Raw genomic sequence first — 21,789 nt, 5'->3', positions numbered from 1 at the left:
ATCATCTAGTTCCAGCCCCCCTGCCATGGGCAGGGACACCTTCCACTAGCCCAGGTTGCTCAAAGCCCCGTCCAGCCTGGCCTTGAACACTGCCAGGGAGGGGGCAGCCACAGCTTCTCTGGGAAACCTGTGCCAGAGCCTCACCACCCTCACAGGAAAGAATTTCCTCCTTATAGCCAATCTAATCTACCCTCTTTCAGTTTAAAACCTTTAAACATCTTTCAGGACGTTACCCGTCATACTCTCACTACACTCCCTGATAAAGAGTCCCTCTTTCCTGTAGGTCCCCTTTAAGTTCTGGAAGGGCGCTATAAGGCAAGCTATATAGATAAATATATCTATAAATCTTTAACCCCAAAATATTAAAGTCAATGTGTTGTATTATGGTAGAAAAAATATAAAAGCTATACTGATAGTTTGTTTTATACAGTTAAAATATTCTAAAATATACTGATACCACTATGTAAAATTTTGAAAAAATTAAATTACAGCATTCCAAAAAAGGTCTTGTCCTGGTAAATAATCTTAGATACTGCAATCTCAGGCCATAAAAGTAAGAGACTGAATGAAGATAACATTTGGCAATCTTCTGCCATAGCTCCTCACCTGCCATTTTTACGACCAAGTGTCAGACAGCATTTTTGCCAACAGAATTCTAATGTTTCATCTTAGAATAAAATTGGTAAAATGAAATGAGGGAAAATATGGTAAAATTTAATGTCTTTGCTATAGAAGGAAATATGCATTATATTATAACCATCTGAAAATGTAAGATGCATTTAAGAATTAAAGACAAAGTGCATACACAGAAATTTATGTAAGACAGATGGATTATCTACATATTAAAAACTCCCATATCCATAATCATTTGCAGATTTTAATTACTGCATTATATGCTGAAATATAAATATCTGATATGAAATGCAACACTTAAAATGTGCAGTTCTAAGTATGAAAAAGAAATCAGCTGAGAGGAACACAGTTAATAAAATCCCATATAACTTTTTCTAAAGCAACTTTTATACAAAGAAAACTTTACTCTTATAATGTCACTACTTTCATAACTGCACAATAATACATCAATGGCAACAGTTTAAACCTGGTACAGTAATTGACTGATAGCAAAAATACATAAAGAACTTTCTAACTTCATCCCATAACTTGTCACTGAAGATTAATTTTTATTAATATACATTTTCAAAGAGCTTAGCACTTAAGGTATGTACCTTAATAGTAAGATGTCAGAGAGAAAACATGGCAAACATGCCAGTGTGTTTTGTAGTATTTCCATATTAGTTATACAACTTTCCATACAATAATGCACACCATGAAACCTGTTTTTCATTGTAGCAGTATATGAAGCATGGTTTGAAATATGCTCCAGAAAAAACAAATGCATACAGAGTTCACTCAAACTATACAGGCACAAGAGAAATCTTGAGTCAAATAGAGGCTTTGAGACTTAAAGTATTGGAGTCAGAAGCAATACACATAAAGTCTTGTAAAAGTAAGGAAATAATTGCAAATGTTGGTTCACTACTGGTAATCATCATAGCTAAGAAGTGAAGAGAGAGTGACTGTCTGTATAAGTGTAGAGTGCATGGATTACCAAAGTGCAGGTTATCTTGGTTATACTGAAATATGCTTTATAATAAATGAGTCACTAAAAACTGTTAGAATCAAAAGGGAATGTTCTAATAAAAAAGATGTTTCACTGCTGGAAATATTCTTTCTTTAAGAGAAACTTTTATCCTGATTTATATTCTGTGCAGTTCTACTGAAATGAACAGGACTGAAAAACATAACAGCTAGAACCCATTTTTATAATTAAAAGAAACAAGCAGAAATTTCAAGATTCTACCAAGATCTAAAAAGATCTTCTGTTTCAACCCATAGAAACTATCTAAAGGCTACAATTTCTTTAGCTAGAAAAGGATAAATCAGGTAAGAAAATCACTGATCATGTGTCTCTTACCACTAGCATTTAATCGCAGAGGTAATACAATCAAGCAATTTGCCTGCTCCTCAAAATATGCTGCTCTCCCACAGGTTGTCTGTTTTCATGTCATATAAACTACTTAAAACAATTTTAAAAATCGGGTTTTCTGGCTTTATGTTTTTATTCTGGAATCTTGGGAGCTTGGTATAGCCATATTCATTTCAATGATATTTAGGTGGTTCAGAATGCAGTTGGGGACTTACAAAGATTTTTCTAAAGTACAGAAATGTGCAGGCCCTTTTCAGTAGCAAATTCCTTCTGTAGACCACATCCCTTTAAAGACTTGCATCCCATGAAAATTATAGTTGGATCAATTACAGGCTTCTCTAACCAGAAGTCTGTTTAATTTGGACACGTGGATTATTTCCTTAACTTCAAAACTCAATCTAATTTAAAACTCTAAGGAATTTTGACACAGCTCACAAACAATATTTGAATAAATGGAACTATATGACTTGTTAGAATGAGAAAGAAAATATTGACTGTATTATTATTCATTAGTAGGGTTTAGTTTCATATTATGATAGAAGAACAGAAGCAAGGCTTTTAATTTTACACTTTCTTGCTAGTAATCTTTTTGAATTTTCAGTTCTGGAAAGGTCTGTTGAAACATTTATTTAATGTCAGGTCAAGACCACAGTAGCCAGCTTTAAAGCACAGCAATCATTTTCTGTCAATAACTCAACATTATGGTACTGTGGTACCACTGACTTTTTAAGGACACTGGTTTACAAAGCAAATGGTTTCCAGCTGGCCCTGAGGACAGATCTTGTCCCAACAGTAAATACAAACTGAGAGATATTTTTTGCACAGGAGCAGAACAGAAAGCTGTAATAAATGATAGCATACTAATAATGATATTTACTGAATACCCTGTGATTTTGAAATGATCCACTGCCAAATATCATCTACGGTGCCAGAGACAATAAAGTCTCCTTATCATAAGTTCCAAAACTTTGAGAAGTCCAGGCATACTTTATTTTCCACTCTCTGAATGTTCAGAGCAAACACAAGTTTGGCCTGGAGGAGACAGCACCCGGTAACAATCTCCTGTTGAAGGAGGCTGTATCGTCATACTGGAACCACCAAAAAAAGAGCATGAGGATTCACGGGGGGAAAGAAAGGAAGACGGAAAGGAAGAGAGAGAAGAAGAGAGAAGAAGAGGGAAGGAGGGAAGGAAGGAGGGAAGGAAGGAAGGAAGGAAGGAAGGAAGGAAGGAAGGAAGGAAGGAAGGAAGGAAGGAAGGAAGGAAGGAAGGAAGGAAGGAAGGAACTCTGCCTTTCTACAGCAAATGGTTAGGCACTCAGCTAGTGGGAAGCTCTGGTCTGTGACAGAAGAGCTCTTTTTGCACTTTCCTTGAGAAACCCAGTGACAGCTACATAGATTTGCACTTCTCTCTGGATCAGGGGAGCTGCATTCTTTTTAAATACAAAATGGAAGCATTTCAGTAGGCTTCCTGCTTTTCTGTAATAATTTCTGTTTCCTCTGCACTTTACACATAAATAAAACCATTATTTTCTGGCTTGCCCCAAACACCCATAGCTCTAGCTTCCAGCCCACATATGTAACAACTTGCACAACTTATTAACTTATCCCACATACACAGAAAATACTTGCAAAAATACTTTCAGCACAGCTGGCTCAGCCTGTTCTCTCTTGCCCTGAAGGCGACCCTCCAGAAGGTGCTTCCCAGCCCCAGATGCTTCCATTCACGCCTCCCCAAATCCCCACACTGCTGCTGTTGTCTTTTTGTTGATCCCAGTCTTTAAGCCTCCCTACCACAACATAACCCAAGAGAAACAGTTCCCATTCCTACTGGCCCAGCTTCTCTTGGGATAGCTCCCTAGGAAAAACAGGAAACTGCTGCATCCCCATGCCCACAACAACCACACCATGACAGCTCAGTTTGTCTCACCACAGCGCACAAAAAAAGCAGGGAGGTGGCAAACCCTGTGCAGCACACCAGCCAGTTAACACAAAAACCCCCTCTGTTCTTGTCTCAGCTACTGTCTTCATTTATATCCCAAACCTATGTCCTCACTATCGCAAAGTGATGTTCTTCTGTTCATTGTGTTAAAGACAGGATTTGGTGGGGTTTGGTTATCTGGTGCTTTATTGGGGGGGTGGGGAGGACGGGCCAGGGCTGGAGGGGACAGACAAGAAAAGAGGGGTGAGGATGGACTGAATGAAATTTTGAGGAGGCTTCTTTCTCCTCCCAGGGTGTATGTGGAGGGTCCCAGAAAGACCTGTTCCTATCTCCCCCTTACTCTCTGTGTGAAAACTGCCAGTTTACAACTCTGTGGTCAGTGCAGCTTTCAGAGCAGAGACAGGGGTCTGAACCTGTTTGGTGAGGGCAAGAATTTAAGTCACATTTCTCACAGATGGTGAAAGGACCAACTTTTAAAATAATGCCTAAAAGGAAGGCATCAATATATCTTTCTCCAATGTACATGAAAAACAACAGCTACACCCTGTATGCTCTAAAACTGCCTATGGACTCTCAGGCTAGAAAGGCAGAGACCTGCTTCACTGACAGATCCCAATAAGCTTAGCCTTGAGGCACTGCAGTTCAGTGAACACCCTGCACCTACACAATGAGGCAGATCCACTCTTGCTTCACCCGTTTCTCCACCACTTGTTGCCTACCTCCTCCTCTGTACTCAAACAACTGTTCGTGTCGCCACACAATGAACTGGATTAAGGAACTGATTCAGTAAAAGAAGAAAATGAAAAAAAAATTTTCGGACAGATCTGTTCCCTGATGTGGTTCATATAAATCCATGTAATGAACACAAAGGTGAGAACAGTGCTGGGGCAAGAAAATGTAAATGGGAATAACAGGAAGGTTGGGACAGCTTCTCTCCAATTATTATTGTGGGTTCAAGATCCTCAGAAAAACTTCAAGTTCCGAGGAACTTGAATATTGAAACCTTGAGCATTTGCAGTTAAATGATACCGAAGGATAATTTTAAGGATCTCTATTTTAGATCTAGGTGATAAACTCCTATCCAAGCTCATTTTATGTTTTGTAATTCTTTAGTGAACTGAAGCATTCCTCACAGAAATAATATTATCTTACATATTAAAAGCTTTTTATTTTCCTGTTCTGTAGAGAGGGAAATAACAGGACTCAGCCATAAGAAAACAGGACTGAAAAAAACAGTATTTGAAAATTATTTACAACATACAAATAAGAATAGAAAACTACTTTTGGTTCAGTTTAGTGAAGCAGCAGATATTACATATAGGAATATGTAAAAAGGGGTACAGAAACCAGTTTGTACCTCTTGTCTTTAGGAATACAAAGCTATGACATGTATACTGCTTAAGATGCAGGATTTTTGTATTTCTTTACCTGTGTGCTCAGTCACACAAAAAGAACTGTGACAAACAAGGTGTACTCCTGAATGGGCATACTGCTAATTAAAGATCTTTTTAATTAATCAATAATCAGATTTGAAAATACTCAGAAATGTTATTGTCATTTATTGTTTCCTGAAAATCCAACAGATATTGACCACTCTAGTGAAAAACTCAACATCATCATTACTACAATGCACTTTTTACTAATATTCCCTAATATATTCACCTTACTCTGTTTCTGGTTTTCATTTTATTACCTCTTGGGTTTTTTCACTGCAGTGATATAATCAGTTTTGATTTCCTTTACAACATACAATTTCCTTATCTTTAGCTCTTGGCTTTGGATTTTAGATATGCAAATGCATTTAAATATAGACAAACAAAAAGAATTCTTCTTCCTACAATGACACACTTATATATGGATCCCAGAAAAGTGGCTTGAAATTTGTATGGATGATGCAATTTTCTTTTTTCTTATTCTTTGGTTTATTATTTCCTATTCAAATCAGTAGAATTCTCTCTTCCTACTCATTCTCCTCCTGAAGACACATTAAAATATACACTATGATGGGACCAAAGTCTAAACTGGCAAACTACCTTGCTTTTCAGCTCCAGACCTCAGAGATGGAATTGCTCTAGAAATGGAAGACATCAATGTTCTCTGCTAAGCCACTAAAGTAGCACTTGACAGTATATTTGATTTATATAGGCTATAAAATTAAGTTCATATATAAACAGAAGAGAAAATCATATAACATATTTTTACAGCTGCTCCGTAGCCTCAATCAAAAAGTACAGCTACGTACCTCAGAATAGCTGTCATTCTTTTTGATATGTCAATATCTGGATTCTGGTTTTCATGTGCATACTCTTCATGTATGTGAGATCTGATTCTTTGTGACAGCAGCACATGTAACTGTGAACATGATCTGACCTCAAAAAAGGGCAACCTACAAGGATACCTTAAAATGTCACTATATTTTGAGCTCGTGGTTTGGATGTCAAAAAAACAAGGCTCATAGATTAAGATAAAAGAAACAGATTTCTCCCAAGCTACAAAAACGGAATGGTACTGTCAATATTGTTTGTTATAGGACTAACAGAAAGATTACACCGTTTCATGGGTTTTAATGAAGAAAGGATGCTACTACCAACCTCAGAATTCCTGAAAATTTGAATAATCTTTTTATTTATATATATGAAAAGTTTGATAGGTATGGACACATGCAAGCTATACTTTCTGAGATGTATAGATACAGATGTAGCAATATAGGTACAGATACACACACTCTCTTACATAATACTATCTTTTCTATATACTACTACTGTAGTGTAAAATACAACCTTTTTAGGAAAGAGAACATTAGGAGGTGGGCCTGTAGATCAAATTTTGATCATTCTGCTACTCATATAGTAAATTAATCTCTCTCTCTGTTTTAGTGGTGTTTATACTTGTATGGGAAGAACATTTCCTTTTGAGTGCACTGCTTTTGAAGAGGTTCATACTAGAGATTCTTCCTTAACTTGTATCAATGTCTCAGTAATCAGAGCTATAAGTATTATGACTCCTAAATTCTTTAGGAGAGATACTACTGCTGCTGCAAGGGGCCCATATCTGAATCAGCTAATAGCAGAAGTTCTCTGGTTACTGAATGAGCCAGTACTAAGAAAATAGCACTGATTAAACCCCACTGATGGACCTAAGTCAAAATAAAGCAGTATCACTTTCATGAGGACCATATGCACGACCAGTGGAATCCATAGAGATAACATCAAGAAGACTTAAAGTATGCATGCTGTGTTTTTGGTGAGTAAGGTCTGTAAACTATGTACCTGATTCAGCTTACAGATTCAAGTTTCCTGTGATATCAGTGGCATTATGCATGTGCTTAAAATTAAGTGCCTGCATTTGGGGTTTAGATTTTATTGGATACAAATTGAATCTTGAATTCAATATAGTCCATATTATTTAAAAGAAAAACATATCATGTTTTTCTGAAATACCACTTTATTGGTTTTCCAATGTTAAATTGAGGGAAAAACATGATAGGACAAATTAAAGCTTATAATTAAGAAGATAAAATGAAAACATTTTAGCAGTAGTTCCAATGTAGCCCTCAATGGCAGTTATTTTCAGCAACCAATCTATAATTTAAACTGGCCTCTGCAACTGAAGGTCCCACAACCAGTAGCTAATAATTCTGTCTTTTTTTTCTAAAATACTGCCGCAAATCAATCTTCTTGCTTCTGGAAAGAAATATCTTCTCTTCTGGAAGTTAGCATATGAACAAGCTTTCACTCTTTACAGTTACATTTTGTAAGGATACAAAAACACTGAACAAAGCAACTTTTTAAACAATCTAATTTAAACAAATTGAATAAAAATGTTTGACAAGAAATCTCTGCCTACCCACTGTGCCCTTGCAGTAGATTCCTCTCCTCTACTCCTGCTTTCTGGCCTAGCAGTTTTTTCTGTTTTAAGGTGCTGCATAATATCCATACAGTCTTCTCTATTTTTTTAAGAAAAACAACCTCTTTCTATCACATTTGGGGCCTGGCTTATGAGAGCTTCTGTTCACTGCAAACAAACCCCTTTACTTGTCTCAGGAGTTCCATCCTCAACCTGTCCTACAGATATCCTGATTTCTTGTTGTCTCTTTTTAAGTCTTCTTCCTTCATCTGTCTCAGCTCGGAGAAGCTTCTGGATGTCAGGTTAGGGCATACACATTATGATCAGGTGCCACTGAAGGGAAGGATAACATTGCCTTCCTTTAAAGTGAACAATGTAAACAGGAACCTTTCCTTCCATTGCACAAACACATCCTTTTCAACAAAACATGATACATGTCATTTATGAAATAAACATATTAAAAATTAAAAAGAACACCAACTATCACAAACCTGTAATAAGGCTTTTTCTGGTAAATGGGATGTTTTATGTTTGACAGTAAGATCATTCGATTCAAAACAGACTTTCTGACTTTCTTTTGCCAAACTCTGAAAAAAGATGGTACAAGAGAAGTAAAATTTTATCTTAACTGCAGGTTCAAAGTTTCAAATACATTTAAATATTCAAAAAATGAAATTCAATCTGCTAAAGTTAACCAGGTATTTTCAAATCTCCATATATAGTTACCCGTCTATGAACGTCTGTAACTGATATTACTGAGAATAATCATAGTTTTAGGGGGCATCTCATGATTTTCCATCATAGCAACACAATATAGAAGCATAGGAGACCATCTGCATTTCCAAACTAAAACATTGTGTACACACAACCTCATATAAACATACTGTTATCACATGCAAGTTTTTTAGACAAGTCTTCAAAAGGTATCACTACTAAAACCTCTCTGATATTATATTGTATCCAACAATGTATACTGCATGAGAGATACTAAAGTATTTTTCAAGTATAATCTCAAAATGGGATAACACTGAACTTCTTATTCTTTTATTCTAGCTCTAGAAACAGAAAAGTTTCAGGTGTTATAAAATTGGTTTTCATTTGAATATTGTTACAAGGAAGAGAGGAGAAGATAAAAGAAAGAGGAAGTGTGTAGGAAAGGAGAAATCAGGAATAATGAAAATGGAAAGGAGGAAAGCAGTGGGATGGGAAAGCCAGAAAGAATAGAGTAAATGGAAATAATGAGCTTTAGATTGTAACTTCCCATTCTGAAAAAAATTTATTTGCCCTTTAGTAGCAATGAGAGTGCTTCTGGCCCATTAAGTTTATTACATATTATAATCATTGATGGTTTAGTTCTGCATTTTAAAACCAATGAATGTAATCTCAGATGTCCTGGATTATCCAAGATATCCACAAAAGACTGGGATATACAACAAAAGATTGGCAGATGATTCTTACACTTCTTGAGCTTTAAGACGGAGGCCTGTCTGGTCTAGCCTTGCCTGAGATATTCCAGGGCATACTGAATTACACCAGAAACCTATCTTTAGGTGACGCAGTTGCACCCAAAATGACTACAAAAGTGTACACAATACAAAAGTACACAATTAAAAAATTATTCAGTTATATGCTTTCTGTTATATGCATTATAATCTAATTATGGAAGTCAAACCAATCCTTGCAATTGATATTAAGAATTAAAAGAATTTAAAGATATTATTAGCTAGGAATGGCCTGATACGCTCCAGAAATGGGATATCTTTTGTGCACACAATCTAGCAGACTAACAGTTTAAGTATTTTAAGATACCAGCGAGAAAAGAGGAGAAAGAAAATGTATGGGAGAGAGAAGAAACAAAAATAAAAGCAATTGATAAATTGTCTGTAGCTGGTTTCCATTCTGATCATGCTACAGTAGGGGAAGGAAAAGCAGCCAGACAGGTGGAGAGCTTTATCTGTGTGAGGATGATTTTCGGAACCCCCATGCTATTAGGAGTGGCTGGGTCTTACAGCTCCCATCTCTCCCCTTCCCCACATGGTATCTGCTGAGCATTCCACCAACCTATGGCATTCTCTTCCTTAGCAGAAGAAACCTTCCCAGAAAAGAGCCCTGTTTTCACAGTGAGACCAGACAGGGCTGCTGGAAGTTGGTTATATGGGGCTGTCCACTGCTGCCTACTCAGGTGATCACAGTTTTGGTTACCCCACACTTTTGGGGAGGGGATGAAGTTACTGAGACTTCTCCTCACTCTCTAGGAACCTACACCTCTAGGATTCTGGTGGCAGGGATCCAGAGGCATCATCTTCACTGATTATCATCTCAACTGGTAATATCACCCCTAAAACATCAGCCACCTGATCCAAGCCAGCTAGATCACTAATAGTATACAACATCCAACCCCTTTTGCTGCATAAGATATGACCAAGCTTCTACTTGTAGAATATAGAGGTAATAATCTGCTTTCCATAACACCGTAAGTACTAAGTAGTAGTATTAGCAGTAGCATACTAAAATGCTTCATTAATAGAGCTTTCATTGATAGAGCTGGTTTTCCATAACAGCTAGAATTAAAGGAGTTAATCTTTAATCACTTAGCTTACTACGTTTAAAGTATTATACTGCATACCTCAAAATATGCTTTTGTTTTCAAAGAACTGTAGGCCTCTGCATGCCAAGCTTTCACGATTGCATTTAAATATATTTTGTTAAAGACCTGTTGCATTCTCTTCGCTGCCACTGAAAATATACATAATTATAACCAATCTGAGGACCACAAGCAAAAACAAGTCATTTAAATGCTTCAGATGAATGACTGTCTCTCAAATTACATTTCAATAAAACAGTATTCAATTCAGGTTCTGTAAGGATATAACTTTTTACAATAGATAATTAAGACTGTTGTAACAGGATTTCAGGTTAACAGGCAAGGCATAAACATGACATATTTCCAATTTATCAGAGCTGTGTATAAGACATTACTGATCTAGAGTCTGATCTACCAAATTACACAGTAATTTCACAGAGCCTGGAGGTGCAAAATGTATACAGACCTCAGTGAAATAAAATACAATAGCAAAAATTTAATACTATTTCAGATGGCAAAGAAGTCAAAAGTTGTAAGAATAAATTCAGTAAAGTCAAGTTCTAAGTCTTAAATGTACGAAGAGTAAAGTAGCATATGAAAGATAACACGTTCATTATAAATTAATGTAAAGGTTTTAAAAATTACTTTTAAGAAAAGTTTGGAAGATATTGAATTTTCTTTAGTCTGGCACAAAAAAAAAGGCATGGGGGATACTATAACTGTCCTTTTATTTGTAAAAGGTATTACAAATACAATCGAAAAATGCTCTTCCCAGACACTAAAATAAAATCAAGAGGCAATAAGTGCAATGTTCTGCAAAAACTTAAGTTATCATTAAAATTTTTGTCAGTTAACTTTGTAAAAAAACCCTGCAATAAGCTACAAAGGTTGCTGAGAGACTCTTCTTGATACTTTCAAGAATAAATAGCTGTTTAAGTAGCTTAGCCCTATATAATCCTATCTTATGAACAAGAACTAAACTTGATTAGTGTGATGTGCAGTCTTCGCTGTCAAAAGAATTAAAAAGTAAAGTTCGATATATTAAATGCACACTATAGAATCACTTATCTACTTTTTTTTAACAAAAAGGTGTCTTGAAATTCAACGGAAATAAATTATTATTCAGGTACATTTAAGATCCATTCTTGTTTGTGAAAAAATAAAAATAAAAATCAGCACGTCTCAAATCTGGCAAAGATGCAGTGTCAACAGTATAAACCTAAGTCTATTTTCTCTTACCTGAGTCATGGTCAACCACTATGTGTTCTAGGGAAGATATTGTATCATATTACTTAACTATACACTTTAATAACCATACACTTTACACTTTAATTACAAACATTAATAACTTTTTAGGCTATGCAACCAGTAAGGTACAGAAACTGGAAATATTTGCAAAGCAAATGCCTACAAAATAATATCACGTTTTCATTGCCCAAGGGAGGAAGGCAAAAACTCTCAGGATTGCAACGGAAGTCCAAACTGCATCGACATTAATTTGCTCTGACTTTCAACAATCAGGACCTAACAGCCCACTGACCTGCCCCTTAATTCTTTCTCACAACACATTGTTCACTCTTGATCTTTTTCCATAGATCACTCCTGCATGGGCTGTGTTAATAGTACAGTAGAGTTCTACTTTAAGCAGATTCCCAAAGTGATCAAATTTTAAGAAAAAAATACCTACTTTTTTTTTTTATTATTATTATTACTCTCTGTCATTCCAGCAACCTTGATTATACTGCAATCCCACAACAATTATACTGGTACTAGTCAAGAGTCAGTGAAGAGTCACACAGTCAAGAATGGCTCAATAGCATTTTTCTGTATGTCAGCTTTGTCATGGAAGGAAATATTTTGTGTAATTATGCCCTCTATATGTCTGCTCCTCTGCCTCTGTGAATCTAAAATTAACAAAAGGTGCCTTGGCTGAAAGTAATATTTAGAAGAGAATATAAAAGGAAGTAATAAAAAAGAATAGGAAATCTCTGGAAACTGCCTAGGGGAGTGAGACAAGAGCTTAGGCCTCCAGCTCTGTAAGAGCAGTGTTTGAGTCATACATAACTGCCTGAGCTCAAACAAAAGCTATAGGTAGAGCTTTTGGCCCATTTTTTACTTTCATGAAACTTCCGTCCGGGAGACTCAGGTTCAGAGTCTGTGTTCACAGCTGCCGCTGTGTGGAGACATTTTAAAAGACCCGTACCTGGAAGATGTGTGGGATACTAAGTCTCAGTCAGAATGAACAAAGTATTTTTTTTCTGTCTTCTGACTTTTTCTTACTTTGATCTTCACTCTTTCCCCACCTTTCATCACGCATTACCTCTAACTGACTCCAAGCTGACTCCAACTCTGTGATCCATCCTGTTTTATCCCTATTACTGTACTCTTCACCTCCCAGAAAAGCATCCTGACTCACTCCACCCTGTACTTCTGACATACACTCCACTTCCCTAACAGCTCCCAAGTCTGCTTTGGATCAGCATCACTGCTCAGTCTTTAGAGAAAACTACCAGCACAATCTGTCCTAGCAAAGAACACAAGGAACTGACTCTCACGGCATTCATGGCAGCAAGTTGACACATGTCAAACAATGAATGGCATCCTGCAAAAAGATCACTAGATAAATTGTTGACCAAGCATATTTACACGGCATAATTTGCTTTTATATAGCATGTATTTTTTGTCTTATGCAAAGCAGTTACATAGACTTACATGTCCTTTTTTCCTTGTGAATCTGCACCCACATGCTCCACTTCTGTATAATAACTCTTAATATTTGGACGTTATAATGGACTACTGCTAGAGCCATCTTCTGCTTTGCCTTTTTTCTTTTGTTCTTTTTCAGCAGATTATATTTTATCCATCCTCTGAATTGTAAAACAGAATGAGTAATTTAATATGGCTCCCAACCTGAATGAAGTAAAGCCTATAAAACTCTGCAGTTTGCTGTAAAAAACAAAGCAGTCAAGCTCAACAATATAAACTTCTGAACAGAACTGATGTTTGTTATTTATAATTTAAACAAAATATGCATTGATAATTTTTTCAGTAGTAATTCATTCACTCATTTTAATAAAATTTCTACTTGTTCATGTTCTACAGTATCAAGCAATAAACACTTTCTTGCTTCCACCATCACATACTCCTGCTGCTGTCGGCTCTACTTTATAGTGTACAGATCTGTATTTATGGGAGGACATTTGAGTGTTTATAGAAAATAATTTAAAAGTGCTAGATTGCAAGCATCTACTTGTGCTATTTACATTTTCTTGGCAATACCAATAAAAATTAATATAATAGAATACAAATTCAATTTATAACTTAACAGTTTTAACCTTTGGTAAAAATCTCATTTCTTTTCTAAGCTAAGTAATGAGGAACAATTAGATTCAGAACAAAAAATGTATTTCAAATTAATCATATATCACCAATATATTAAAATACACTATCTCTCCATATCTGATTTGCTGGAAAGACTACTGAATAAATTACACTTTAAATGACTACTTTCATTTGCCAAAATCTCTCTCATTTCAAAGTTTAAAAAAAGAAAATAATTTCATTTCATATAGTTGGGAGTAATTATAAATCTAACATTCTACTGTTCAGTTCGACTTCTGTGATAATTAAACAAAACTGTTTAAAAACTAGCTCAGACAATATTCAAAATACTGCTGCAAAGGAAAAAGGAATAATCTTCCATGTCCCTCATGTATAAGACAAAAAGGGGGGGAGAAAGGGTTTCTCTTGTAGCAAGAAAGGCTCAGGTGTTAGAAAAACTTTTCTAGTAGAAATGACTGTGCAGTACTGGAATAAACTGCCTGCAGAGATTGTCATTGTCTCCAACACCTGTGATTTTTAAGATGACTAAAACCAGCCAAGACAAATGTTCACCAAGACTAACCACAGTATAGCTTGAAAATCTTCACCTCCCTAGCAGTTCTGTGATTCTTAGTAAGGATTTACACAGTGTTCCTACAGAGTTGTACCTCCTATCTAATTAGCACTGCATGGTTTTCAAAACCAAACAGCCCAAACTTATCTGTTCTAAATGGAGGATCGTTACATTTTGACACACATGCTTATAACAAATAAATCAGTTTATGTACTGTGATCATCATATTTTAAAACATATTTATACATTATCCCCATTTCTAAAAGGAAAATTTGAATTGCATAAAGTATGGCTTACATAATTCCAATCATAAAGGAAACTGAAGAAAGAGCAGAATAGAAAAGTCTTTTACTTTCAGACCCAAATGCAAATTATCCTTTTACTCCTGGGTATACTACCATATTCCTGGCAAACAGAACTGATTAAAGTACAGAAGTGTCAAAGGACTTGGTTCAGGTCTGGATCAGGCAGAAACTCAGAATTTACTAGTTTTAACATAGAATAACATTGCTGAAGAAAAGTAAAGCCAAATCTAAGTTTCTAATCTCTCTTCACGTTGTTCTACTAAAATGAAAACCTTTTCCTTCCCCAAAGGAACTACATAAATAGTACTTAGGAATAAAATATTTTTCCAAAGATGTTCCTGAGGTATATGTAAAATGCATGTACTTACCCAAAATACAGCTTCATTAAGTTTCTGCTGTAAAAGTCCCATGCTTTGGTACATAATTCTTCAGTCATCTAAACAAATTATTTATTACATTAGTACACAAAACAGTGCTATGAATATTTAAAAATCAGACAAAAATATGAAATCTTGTATTTTCCATGTTGACTAGTGCAAATTAATCTATTTTAAAGAGACAAATGTTCAAATATAATTTTCTGTGTATCTTTAGAAGTACTTTGCCACGAAATTATACTTGTTTTTACATACAGAAGTTAAAGGAAAAGCTAAGTTAGCATACAAAACAGAATTAATATGTGTGCTTGTGGAAAAGCTCAATAACTGAAATTGGGTCTTTTATCCCTCATATCCACTCTTTTCTTGACCAGCTGTATCCAGCAATTTAGCATATTAAACAAATACTTTAGTTATTCTTTGCAAAAATCTTTTCATGACCCATTGCCATGTAAATCATTTATCACATGATTCTAACTCATAATAAATCTGTTTGAACTTCTACAAAACCAAACGCAGTCAGAATATCCCTATAAAAGAAAATACGGTCCTTTGAATGTGCAGATAGCAACTGAGCCTCGGAAAACACTGTCTTTTATCTCATTTATTGTTCTCACTCCTAAGAAAATCTATGAGAGAAAATCTGATTGTGAGACGTTTGTAAATTTATAAATATAGTATATAAATTAACCATTCCACTTTTAGACTGATTAATATTTGAGTGGTTGCTAAAAGAGGAAACAGCTGAAATGAAATTGCAGTACACTCACAGTACAGATGCACTAAGAGAAGACAAAATCAAGTAGTCATAACTAAGAGAAAAATCGGGTGATACTGCATGCCAGCTTACTGACTAAATTGCTTAGACTTCTTCCTTGCATGTTCTTACAGCAACTTTCTCCTTCTCCGAATGTTTTAAAATAACAGCTTTTCTTCTCTACAGGTGACTTTTTTGATTGGCAAAACCAAAATGTTTTTACATCCTTATTGCTTTATGTACAATAATACTGCATTTACCTGTAACTACTAATCATTAGCATTGACAGCACTTTCCAAGATGTATTGGTTCAAGTGTAATTTTAGAAATTGGCCTAAGTAAAAATAAATAATGCATAGAAAAAACATGCTATTGAAACTAGATTCATATTTATGTGGAACTCTTTTTAAAATTATGATCAAATACGAAACGGGAACTACTTTTTCCCTACCATATACCTGGATGCCATGCTCACCTCTGATGACATCAGTTTTTGTACACAAATCAGTATCAATAGAAAGAAATGCAAAGTATCAAATTCCTTGCATTAGCTATAGAAGAGTAAAACGAGTAAAACTTAAAACCAGAATATGAGTATTCTGTATTAGAAGATTTGTTCACAGCATAAAGTTAATGCAGCAAATGTTCAATAATTTTTACCAGTTGTTCACCATCTAGTCCAAAAACAGTGCTCAGGTAAGTTTCTGAAATCCTCTTTAATTTTGGGTGTAAAGACAGATCCATACGCATATACCTTTAAAAGAGAAGTAAATTATATTTCCATATTAGTATTCCCAAAAGAAAATGCATCTTTTCTCTGTACCTAATACTTACAGATTATGGTTATTACTGTAACAATACAGTTACATGTTATGGTATTATATTGTCATTATTAAAAGATTAAGATGTATCTCACTTGCATTACAAATACCTATAGCATCCATTTTTAAAATGTGTTTACAAAATATGAAAACAAATTATCATGTTTTATTGCTGCTCTTAGATCTATGTTGAAATACTGTGTACATCAGAGCTTAACACATTCCATGTATCCTATGTATTAAGCTCTGTATCTCAGACATTTCCCATCAGATTATACTACTTTGTTTCTCATCTTATTACTGACTGAACAGCCATTTCAAATTTTCGTTAGTTGGAGAAAAGTTTCCAGCTGTTGCAAACAGGCTGTACCACGTCTAGGTAGGTAAACTAGATTTTTTTCATTAAAAAAAAAAAGACGCCACACTGCAAGAGCCAAATAAATCAAAAAAAGACTATGCTGCATTATGCTTCAATGAAAAATATGGAAATAAAAAGTATTTAACAGAGAGCCAAAATTAAAAGAGAAATCAAGTCAGTTTTCAACTTCTAGGAAAGACATCACAAATACTGTAAAGTAAACAATAAAACCTCACCATTATGGTTCAGGCTGTTGGTGCACCTTGTGACACGAGGAACTGTGTTACCCCATGAGAACCCCAGGGAAAGGACACAATAAGATACAAATCTGTATCACCCATTGTAATGATTTTACCTGTTACCACAATGTACATAAGTCTGTCTGCATGCACCCAGAGTGGTTGGGGTCCAGACAACTCCGAGATCTCTGCTTGAGTGAGCCCAAAGATTAAGGATTTATTATCCACCTACTGAAGGCTTCAACCAGAAGTGACAATTGTGCAGAATATAAAAGTGAGGTAGGTACCTCACCATCTAGCTCTTTGAAATTGCAGCTTCTTCACACTGCAAAAGATGCTTATTTTCCTAGCATTAACCACAACTTTGTCCATTATATTGCCTTCTCTCTTTTTTCCAGTTCTCATTCTCTAAGATTTTCTAGGTCACATCTAAATAGATCAGCAGTGTCTTTTGAGGTGCTTTAATCAAGTGAGGAACACTGCAATTTTCTGACAACAGTGAGGCATTTTACAGAACTCAGTATCTCAACAGAAGAGTCCCTTACTAAAAAGTTTTATCTACTTAACCTGAACTCTAAAAAATTATATTGTGTAGACTTTACATGTAACACAGAATCTAATTCATATTGAATTAACACTTTCCATCTCCTTCCTGCACAAAGTTCTTTCACTCCCCAGCAGTTTTTTCCTTCAAGCATCCTTATTGTTATGAAATTTTGTTCATCTTTCTTCTTACTTGCTTACACTACTATCTCAGTAGGAGTTCTCAATATTTGAAGTTTTCCTGCCACTTAATCCTGATGATATCCTAAAATATCAGGCTTGATATTGCACGGCTGAGACACCTACAAATGGAACCGCATTCTTAGATGAAGTTCAGCAACTAAGAAAAGAGGATGCTCCATCTTCTTAGTGATTCATGTCAACTCAAATACCACTATAGCTTGTTTCTCTTCCCTCTTCATCTACTGAAGTTTCATCCCAATATTAAAAACCCTCAATGAACCAGAATTTATAAAACTTAAAGATGGCATATTTACAAAACACAACTTTTCTTGAAACACACATGAAATTACTTAATTATATGCGCAAGTTAAAGCAGGAGAGGAAGTAACTTTCACAGGAGCTGCACCAACAGTAATGAACATGCTTCAAAAAAACGTAAGAACACATGATCTCACAATATTCAAAGCTAATCCAAAACTTTGTGTCTTGTTTTCTGCACAGTAAGCTAAGAATACACATACACATTTTTTCTCTTGTCAGGTATAGATTAACTATAAATTAATCCAAGGTTTTTTTCTATAAGTGGGCAAAAAGCACTAACAAGTCTGAAAAAAAGCACTTGCCGTGAAACATATTTTTAAAAATTCAGAATGGCATTTTTAGCCTATAGAAGTTGCACATATTTTAGAGACCAAAGCCTCCTCCCATTTAAATCAATCGCGGTATCTTCTAAGATTCCAGTGTAGAGATAACTAAATCCTTAAGTCTTTTTTATCTCCTCCTGTGATGACTTCCCTTAATAGGGTTAAAGATCACACAGAGAAGAGAAATAGTGAGAAATACTACAATAATTGATTCAGTGCTTGAAGGCCACATCCCTGGCTCATATAAGTAAGTATACCATGGACAGAAATGAACTAACAAGTTAACACTACCTCTGTTCCAACTACCACAGAAGTACTGGTTTAATATATTAACTAAACAAGGAGGAGCTTTAAGTAAAGGTTATATTCATTAGGTATCCTCTAGACAAAAAAAAACATAGATATCAAAAGAAAAGTCCTTTCTGTTTTCAGAAGATATTGTCTTACTGTATTTGCTATATCATATGCCATTAATATTTGCAAAAAAAAGCAGTATCAACATGTAACATGCCATCTACACAGTAGATGCCGTGCCATTAGCATGTTTTAAAAGTCCAAGTTCAATATTATAAACCACATAGCACACACACAATCATTTAGTATGTACCATAGGACAGCATCTAATCCCTTTTCCATTATTTCTCTGAGCTTTTCTTCTAAAAATGTAAGTGGATCTTCTGGACGCTTAACAATTACACCACAAAGCAGCACCTGCAAGAAGAAACTGCAAATTAATGCCTTTGTGTTAACAGCAAAATAGCATCTAGATAAGAAACTATTAAAATAAACACAAGTTAACTAGCATCTTTTAAAATATTGTAAAATAGAGGCATTTCTTTTCATCACTTACCTTTCATTCTATTTTTGAAGGCAATATTGCATGAATCAGTATATTTCAATTGATAGACTTCAAAGCACTGGGTTTAGGATAGTAATAAAATATGCGGTATTTCTTTAACAATTCTTACTAAGAATTTAATTGCTTTTAATGTGTATTAAAGAAAGAATATATAGAAGATTGGATAATTTTATTTACTTAATGAAAAGCAGAATTTAAAACAAGATTAATCCTGTGTAGTAAAGAGTATGTTGAATCGGAATAATGCCCAGATATTGATCTTAAAAAAAATGCAATTTTAAAAAAAATTTGCTTTTCAGGATTGTGTTATCACATTAGTTTATATTATCTTTTAATAATAATTTTCTCATTTGCTCTTTAGCTGTCGTCAGGTAAAGTTCATAGATCATTTATTTTTGGATTGTGAGCTCACATACAGCAAGAACATCAAAAGTATACTGATTTTTAAAAGTATACAAGCAAATTGCAGTTATTCAAGTGAATACTTAATAGAAATTATAAACTAGAAGGTTTTGCATCTGGTAAAAATTTCAAAACATGATTGTGTATATTTAACTAGACATTGATCTATGTTAATGCAAAAGATGCTGTCCTGCGACACACTCTCTTGCTTATACTTCCCTCTGTTATAAAGAAAATAGCTTTTATTAGTTATCACAACATCAGTTTTTAGATTTACTTTCAGCCCTGACTCTCAGAAAACTGTTTTTCTTTGCCTCTGCCCACTTTTCACTACCATCACACTCCATGGTGTAGATGGATGGTACATGTCTAAATTTTGCCATTCAGAGTCTGCTCAGGCCTTGATAAGCTCACCACCAAAATTCTGACTCTACAATCTCACCATCCACTTACATTTCATTCTCTCAAACCACGGCCTTTCACCTATGCACTCAGTGGGTAGAAATACTTTCTTCATTTTCTAACGTCCATATTGATTCTGAGTTGTTATTACCGTAATATAACTGGTCTATAAAAATATAAAACTAAATTTTAAAACCAGGAAATATCTGAAGCAACAGCTACATGTTTGATGGATCAAGACAACACAGTAAGATAATGGTTTACTCACTGTACAAACTCAAATGATGCAATACTACTTTTCTTTGAAGATACAATCTCTCACTAGTATTACTTTAATGTGGAGCATGTGCTTGAATCCTTTTCAGGAAGCATGGTGGGAGGACAAGGGAAAAGAGGAAAGCTCTATATCAAAACCATGCTATGAATATAGAGCAAAAGCCAGGCACAGCATGAGCAAAAAAAAGGCACCCTGTCAAGTGGGGCCTCACTCTGAAGAGGCAGAGGGCAGGGCAGGCAGGTAGAGGGAGAAGCCTGGGAACTTTTGCATGCTAGAGAGATCTTCCACATGTTAATCAGAATACTGTGCAGAATCAGACAATAATGTAAACTGGAAGAGATCTCTGAAGGTTGTGGAACATAAATTGGGGAGGACCCATCATTGGAAGTGTTCGAAGTCAGGCTGATGGGACTCTGAATAATCTGATCTAACAAAAAATGTCCCTGCCCACAGCAGAGTTGTTGGACTAGGTGATCTCTGAAGGTTCCTTCCAACTCAAACCGTTCTATGATCCTATGATTCTGTGTTAAGACCAATATGAAAAGGCAAAGAAAAATCTTTCTTTATGCACAGACACAATGAAAGGCAAATGTCTTCAGTTTAGACACCCTGAATATTTGTAACACTAATCAACATGCTGATACCAACCTTAGCATCTCTTCAATCTTATGAAAAATCTAATTTGCAAAGTATATCTTGATGGTTGACTATATTAAGAAAATACTATAAATCCATCACTTATCACTGATGACATATAATTTTAAAGAATATATAGACAGTTAAATGGCTTTCATCACAAATTTTCCTATGGACAGATTTCCCAAAGCCAATTCCAATGTTGGTCGGCTACTCCCTCTGCAGGATTAAGCCAGTAGGTGTCTTCTATATGAACGCCATTTTTTATTTCAAGTGTTGTTTACCTTTTTTCCCCCCCTTTTTTCAAACAAACAAACCCAACCTTTTTTCCCTTGGATATTCTGAAAGGTCTCTGACACAGGAAATCCAAACTATCCAACCATACACTGGAGTGCAAGGCCTCTGTTTAACATTTGAGAATTCCTTTAGAAAACTTAAATAAGGAAGGAATTGTAACACCTAGTCTTGAAATCCTCATTCAGGTACTTTTCAGTGATACTTAGGCCAGGTGTAAAACCAAAAATGATTAAGGCAAATCTGTACATGTCTGGCTATTTCTATTAGACTTATACAAAACTCTCAGCAATCTGAGAGTCCATCAACAGTTGTTCTCAATCTATAAATAGTATTCATTCATAACATTAAACAACTAGAAGTATACTCATATGTCAAATGATAGTCACAACCCCCAGCTAACCAACCAACAAACAAGTATTTAAAAAAAATATCTACAAA

General features: G+C 35.2%; 1 protein-coding gene across 1 annotated transcript in view; it reads right to left on the bottom strand.

The window, feature by feature from the left end:
- The window catches only part of FBXL13 (F-box and leucine rich repeat protein 13), a 96,288-nt gene that overhangs the window by 70,310 nt on the left and 4,189 nt on the right, over nt 1-21,789 (bottom strand). The window contains exons 2-7 of the mRNA XM_074903379.1: nt 19,086-19,189; nt 16,351-16,444; nt 14,925-14,992; nt 13,069-13,223; nt 10,399-10,508; nt 8,264-8,359 (exon numbers count right to left, since the gene is read on the bottom strand). Coding sequence (XP_074759480.1) covers nt 8,264-8,359; nt 10,399-10,508; nt 13,069-13,223; nt 14,925-14,992; nt 16,351-16,444; nt 19,086-19,189 — 627 coding nt within the window. The remainder of the gene's footprint in view (nt 1-8,263; nt 8,360-10,398; nt 10,509-13,068; nt 13,224-14,924; nt 14,993-16,350; nt 16,445-19,085; nt 19,190-21,789) is intronic.

Source organism: Athene noctua, chromosome 3, assembly GCF_965140245.1.
Source record: "Athene noctua chromosome 3, bAthNoc1.hap1.1, whole genome shotgun sequence".
Taxonomy (NCBI): Eukaryota; Metazoa; Chordata; class Aves; order Strigiformes; family Strigidae; genus Athene; species Athene noctua.
Note: the sequence above shows the minus strand (reverse complement) of the source record. Positions and strands in the feature narration are given on the sequence as shown.